Source organism: Neltuma alba, unplaced genomic scaffold (genome assembly GCF_004799145.2).
Source record: "Neltuma alba isolate B1F8T4 unplaced genomic scaffold, ASM479914v2 tig00010669_pilon, whole genome shotgun sequence".
Lineage (NCBI taxonomy): Eukaryota > Viridiplantae > Streptophyta > Magnoliopsida > Fabales > Fabaceae > Neltuma > Neltuma alba.
The window spans coordinates 26,548-33,521 of record NW_021635512.1 but is presented as its reverse complement, the minus strand read 5'-3'; the positions used below and the strand labels follow the sequence as shown (position 1 = coordinate 33,521).

General features: G+C 37.4%; 1 protein-coding gene across 1 annotated transcript; it reads right to left on the bottom strand.

Annotated features, from left to right (window-relative positions):
* Nucleotides 1-1,040: 1,040 nt before the first annotated feature.
* LOC114758091 (uncharacterized) lies at nucleotides 1,041-6,349 on the bottom strand. The gene is made up of 7 exons (XM_028947111.1): nucleotides 5,569-6,349; nucleotides 5,150-5,238; nucleotides 4,909-5,062; nucleotides 2,933-3,028; nucleotides 2,708-2,830; nucleotides 2,036-2,298; nucleotides 1,041-1,871 (listed from the first exon to the last, which is right to left on the bottom strand). The coding sequence occupies exons 1-7, from the start codon at nucleotides 5,729-5,731 to the stop codon at nucleotides 1,761-1,763; spliced, it is 999 nt and encodes a 332-aa protein (XP_028802944.1). The 5' UTR covers nucleotides 5,732-6,349; the 3' UTR covers nucleotides 1,041-1,760.
* Nucleotides 6,350-6,974: the final 625 nt, after the last annotated feature.

The window sequence follows — 6,974 nt, the reverse complement described above, 5'->3', positions numbered from 1 at the left end:
TCTTCACAGAGCCATGAGTTTCTACACCGGTTCAGGAGCCAGCACTCCTAATCTTGTTTTTATTTAAAAAATAAAAATAAATTCTCACTAGATGCGCAATTATTTTTTTTGGCATGTAACGCACTATTTTTTTATGGCATGATAAACGTGCAATATATTAAATTGTTAAAAAAAACTGCAACTTTTATTTTAGAATAATTCAATTAATAATAACAGCCAGGGCCCAAAAAAAACTGATATTTTCAAATCGAAATATTAGTTTCAAAGACTGTTTTTCTTTTGTTTTTTTTTTTTTTGGTATATTACTTTCGGAGAGGGGATACGTCAGCCAAGAGTCCAAGACTGCATTTTTGGCCGGTACGAGAGACTGGAAGTTAGTGATACTGTAATAGAACCCCGGGCAGATAATCGCCCGTATTTTCGTATACATAGTGCTTGATAAATACCTTCCGGTTATTAATATAAAACATATTTAACTAATCTGATTAAATTAAAAAATTTAGGTAAATTAGTTAATTATAAAAAATATAACATGTTTTTTTTTAAAACATCATAATCATCTTCCTTAATATATCATCCCTTCCTTTTTTACTTGATTATGATTGAGAGAATATCAATAAAAATAATTTAAAAAAAACTGATAAATATGAAAAATATATCTTATATTTAAAACTAAAATCAGAAGAATACTAACTAATCTATAATATAAAAATTAGTTATAAATTCAATTCAACTTCATTTTCAAGTAATATATGGTAACTTCACACATTTATTATAAATAAATTATTACAAATTATTTTTTTTTTTAATATTAAGATTTTATGAAATTACTAATTAGACCCATTGATCCAACCGATTCATTTAATATTCGGTAATAAACCCCGACACGTTTCAGGCCCAAAAAAAAAAAAAACCCAACACGGTCCCTATCAGTTGTGCTCTTGTCAGATCAGCGGAGAACTCTAGCATGGGCGTCAATAACAGAGTCAGCACAAACCCTTTCTCGTTTGAACATAGATCTTAGACTAGATAACCAATCATATGAAAAATGTCGGCAAAACCATAGCTTTAAAATTCTCCTTCAACTATGCTTCGGAGAAGCAGATGACCGTAAGTCTGGTCGCTATAATAGACTGGATTACAGAATTCTTGGTGAGGAGGGATCATCAGAAAAGAAAACATAATTCACGCATAAATGATGATTCATTCTTATGCCCGGTTAAGTGAGGTGCACTAAACCCAGTCCAAAAAACAGAGAGAGGCGCACTAAACCAGTGAAAAATGGTCGTGCGAAATATGTCAAAAGGTGAAGTTCACTAAACATGAATACTCACTTCTATAGTGCACTTAGCTTAGGTAGTGCATATTCCATCCTAACAAGTTCCCCATCAACATCACCATCAAGAATTCACAACAGAACAACTTTCCTAATCGGTCAAGTCACCTTGCCCCAGTGCTAGACCGGCCTTGGAAGAATATCCATGCACTGAAGAGGTGTGCCTGTCAAAAATCGTGTCTAACCCCAAATAACCATCATTTTCTTAATGATTCCCCCACCCTCCAAACCGTCCAATATATAGTACCAGTGGAAGGGACAGAAAGTATCTTATCCTATTTCATTCTTTAACAAAGAACGTGATGAAGAATAGAAGTGTGATCGCAGGCATGCATGATAAAAGCTTTGCCTGATAGCTTTCTGTGCTTGTAGTCCACAGAGTGACTCCGGTTTATCATAATACCTTCAGTGTTGGTTGATCAACTCATGCCCCCACCACTCCAGACGCCCATGGAACGATCACTGGTGCCGATGGGTGGGAATTTCGGTATGATTCAGGATACTTATCCTTAAAATTTAGTCGTGGCTTCTCAGCCTGGCAACGATCATCAGGAAGACGATATTAGCCAGATGGAACACTAAAAGAAACAAGATCAGGAAGAACAGGCAGGCCAACCCAGACGTCACATTTACATAGTCCAAGAATATTTACTCAGATCATATACAAAATATCAGGGGAGGATCATGAGTAGAACTCACATATTTCAGCCAGCATTCTTGATGTTTGTGCTGATAGATATCTGGAGAATGACAGCCAAACTCAGATGGGCAATAAACCCAAATATTACATTTCCGTTCACCTTGTTTGGCATTTCTTGCTTGGTCCAAGCAAGCCTGACAGCAATCAGCTGCACTATCTTTGTGATGGGTAAGACCCCATTTTACTGCCACGCCATCATAATCTGTGTGAAGTTCAGCATGGCACTCTGGAGGCATGGGCCTGCCAGGAAGAATTTCCTCCTCTGAAAGGAATGCATACTCAGTAAATGAAAAGAATAAATTTTTGCGTCACAATATACACAAATTTCTAAAAGAGAATTACAATGAGGTCCCAAGCAAGGAAAACAATTAAAAAAACAAGTCCCAGAGGTTATCATTCTCATTATAGAACTTGTCATTATAGGCTGTTGAGGTTGTTATTAGGACCTTTTAATAATTATTTCTTTTTTGTGGGACTTGATTATAATTCTCCCAATTTCTAGCACCCAAATCTAGGATTAGCATGCATGTTCCCCCACCCAGGCAAACCAATCTAATGCCGAACTTTTCACAGAACACTTATTGCAGCTGGACTTTCCAGTATCAAACAGGGTACTAAGAGATAATACGCTAAGATAGAAAACAACACATTGACAGAAGAACTTGTATTACCAAAATCTACTTCATCCTCAGGTTTATCATCATGTTCTTCATTAGCAACTTCAATAGGCATCCAGAGGCCAATTTCTTCAGAAAGCACAGGCCAATCGGACTCCAGAGCTCTTGCTAGCACCCCTAGGAAGTTGAAACAGTTACTAGTAATACAGAAAGACATGTTAAGGATTCGAAAGTGTCAAACAAGCAACTAAACTGCCGGGCAACTATTCATGGTCATACCTGCCTCTTTACGAGCAATGGTTGAGTTAGAAGTCGATCTCACAAGAGCCAACTTAACTTCTTTCAGTTTTTCCTCACGCCAACTTTCAACTGCTTCTGCAATGTTTAAAATGTAATATCACCAAAAGGAAAAGGAGAGAGAATCAATGTCAAAAATACATAAGCAAAGAATCTACTAAATTCTAGCAACTTAATATTTATATAACATAACTGAATGAATTTCGTATCCCAGATTCTAAATTAAAACAGCTATAATAATTCGCAGAAATTGTTGGATTTAAGATGCCCTGCTCTCTAGAAAATGAACATTTTCTAATGCCAGAAGCATTGCAAATAATAACTACCTCTGAAGTTTGGACTCAAAATACGGATAGGTTCCAACAAGAGACAGGCGCATGGACAATTTCCCATATAGAGTTCCTCTTTTTGGCATTGTTTTGATTTCCACCTAACTTCTCAGTTTCACTTTTTGTTTCTCCTTACAATTACTCATTCTCTATCGCTACTCTGCACACTCAAACTAGTATGGCATCAGTCATCACCCCAGCAAGCATGAAAGCCAAACAAGCAGAGTAAAAGCCAGATCTTGCTGTGGTGTAAACCAGAGATTCAAAGAAGCACTCTTGAGTATTCTGTGGCGAAGGCTAAACCTCACCATCCACTCTCACCTCTCCAGGTTTCGCCTTTGAAATGTAGCAATTCAACCTTCAGCTCACCTACCAATTAAACAAGAAAACAACTGTGGTGTAGAATTGTTGGCCGAAGTGTCACAAGCATACCCAATCACAATAAGCCATGTCCTGGCCATCTCAGAGCAATGGTTTCCCCAGAAAAACTTGCAGGATGAGCGATATCGTGTGCATATCCACATCTGATTAGATCCTCAATACTATGACTACAACCAGAATGAAGCATCCAGATCTCCATGATAACTACTTATTGATCTCTACACCATTTTTTTTTTTAAGGGGGGAGTTAATGTACGACAAAAATGGAGAACTCTTCGTGCCTCCACTATCAAACTTATGTCTTGTTTTCAATCCATAAGATCAAGGATCAGGCACCAGAGAACCTCAAATCTCTCAAATACAGGTAATGTGTGAAAGCTTTCATACAGGAAGAAACACAAACTTGTATGTTATCTACTGTAATACGAAGTTAATAATCACCTTAAATCCAACTATATGAAATATCAGGAATGTGTTTCAAACTAAATCATATGATCCCCCCCCCCCGGGGCAAAAGAAAAAAAAAGAAGAAGACGGGGGTAAAAAGATTGAAGACTAAATTTCAACCAAATCAAAGAATCTCTGCTTGAGTTCAAATTATAATGAAGAAAGGCTGCTGATGTTCCTTACTAGAGCATTTCCTCACTAAGCATGTTTTTCCTTATATTAGCCCGACCTGAGACGTACACAGAGCTAGTATGAAGTCCTCTTAAATTTGGCATAGCTAGGTTAATTCTTGAACGACAAAATTTGCATCTAATAAAGAAGCTAGCAAGGAAGAAAAATGTTAACATGTCCATGCAGTAGTTATGTGGTGCACGCTTGAATCCTCTTCTTCCCACACAATCAACCAACCAACCCTGCTCCTCCCAAAAGGAAAATGCGTGCTATGAAGTGTCTAACGTTTGAAATGTCAACAATCTCAGTACGAAGACAACTCATCGAAAGTCCAGTTCAAAGCATCAACTTCTACCAATTTCAAAATGAGCATATTCTATATGTACTTTTCAACAATAATCTTATTCTTTCGACTCGAGATTTACACTAGTGATACATAAGCACATGATAATAAAATTCTGCATCCCACCCATGGCAACTGAATTTGGCCGGGTAAAAAAAGATAGCCGTTGACATTCTTTAATGTTATTCCAACCTTCGTAGTAAAACGAAGTTACTAAAATGCCTATCAAGGTTCAGAAAGGTAGAAATATTATATTCGCACCAGCAAAATTACAGGCATGCACTGACCTCGCTCCAGGGCAACTTTCTGGGTAGTGTTCGTGCCGCTAGAATTCAAGCTCCTCAACCTCTGCAATATATCATCCGTTATTTTCTGTCTTAAATGCTGAGGCAACTGAGACGCCCTCTCATCCCTTGATAACTCCCCTTCTAGTGCCTTCACCTTTTGGGACAACGGTTTTATAATACATTAACTTCTGTTCAATTCATGAGGAAGTGATAGCTGGAGCTAAGCATAAATGGTTCTTACCCATTTAACCAGCTCCTGGGGTCTATATGCCTTACGGATTCGGATTGATTCTTCCATTTTCTGAATCTGATCCGAGGTATAAGGGACAACTGGAAAGACAATAAATTCAAAATTAAATCGAATGGAGGAATTTGGAGTTTCAGTACCAAAAAAGTTGAGCCCGCTGTTAATCCAAAGCAGGAGTGGGTTTAAAGTTACGGAACCCACTTAAGCAGAGGCCAACTTTTAGGTGGAAAGAGTGAAATCCATCACAAAATTTCAAGCAGAAACCTATTTCAATACATTACTCTATTAGGGAAACACGGGGGCAGAACAGAAACATCGACAATCACTAATGTAAATGTCATTTAAAAAAAAACAAAATCTAATCCCCGCCTATTTTTTGGCCAACCAAATCCAATCCTGAGATTAATACTTACTGTTTCGCGAAACGTTTCCGGAGTAGATATAAAGAGAGGCATAAAGAGTGCGAAGAAAGTAGAGAGCAATCGCAATGTTGAAAAAGCAAACTATGATGGTGGTTTTCTTGTACGAACAAACCCACTTTCCTCTTCCTTGAAGAGCCCACTCAATTCTCGCCATAGCCCTGTCGCTTGCCCTTCTTCTTCTTTATCCTCATCCCACCATTGCCCACTTTATCTCTCTTTCTTCGAAAAGGGCAGAGATTTGAAGATTTGAATCTGAGATCGCCGTCGCTCCAAATAAATCGATGAATCAAAACAAGCTCAAAATGACAACTTTCACCGCCAAAAAGTGATTCGTTTGTGATATCCGACGAGTCGAACAGCGGCAGCGTGATTATTCTCGCTCCTCCGTTAATTGAGTCTAGGAATCGTGGTTCCCCAAAAAAAAAAAAAAAAAGTAATCGCGATTCTCCCTTTTTTTTTTGTTTCTTTTTTTGGGGGGGGGGGCGTGGGCGGGGGCCAGAGACTCGTAATCACTATTCGCTAATCGCTAATCGCATTTTTCAAAAAACATTGGATCATGCTTGTGCTAACGTGGCGATTTTTGTCAATGGCTGTTGGGATTAGGTGCTCCACCCAATCATTTTGGTGGTTCCATCATCATTGATGGAGATTATGCTAAAGCGTGCTTGTGAACCGCCGATGGTGCACGCCAGTGTTCCTCGCCAATGTCTTCTTCCCTTCAGTATGCACTTCCGAAATTTGCCGCAGTCGTCCGCCCCACCCCAATGCAGCGCGTCCTCACGCCCTTGCTAGGGGGCACGCAATTTCCACACCTTGTTTTTTTTCGCCCAGCAATTATTTTATTGTACAGAGTTTATAAACTTCTCACCAAATAATTCGAGGAGAATTACAATAAGATTGAAAAAAAAATAATTACTAAATTTTTTAATAATAATATAAATAATTTGTAATGATAATTTTCAGAGTAAAAAATGACAACCTTAATACTTGTTTTGTCTCATTATAATTCTCCCAGTAATTTATGAAGATTCTGGACTTCTTTAAAGTTTGATATCTCTCTGGTCGAACAACACTTTCCTTCTCCAAATTGTTTGTTTGCAACTACTTAGTTAATATAAATACTTCGAGTACATTTATATATAAATTAAAATAAAACTTTTCTGACAATTTATTCCTATTTCCTTTAAAAGTAATTTTATATGAAGTATTATAAAACATTAAATGTTAGCATTTTTTCTAATAAAGATTTGAATCTTAACTCGCCCCCTTTCCACCAAACTCAAGCTCATTGTTTATTGATCATATTTTCTAAACATCTCTTTAATGTGGGTTTTTCATTTTACCAATCCATCCTACACCTTTTCAAGAAAAAATTCTAGAAAAAGAACCATGAAATT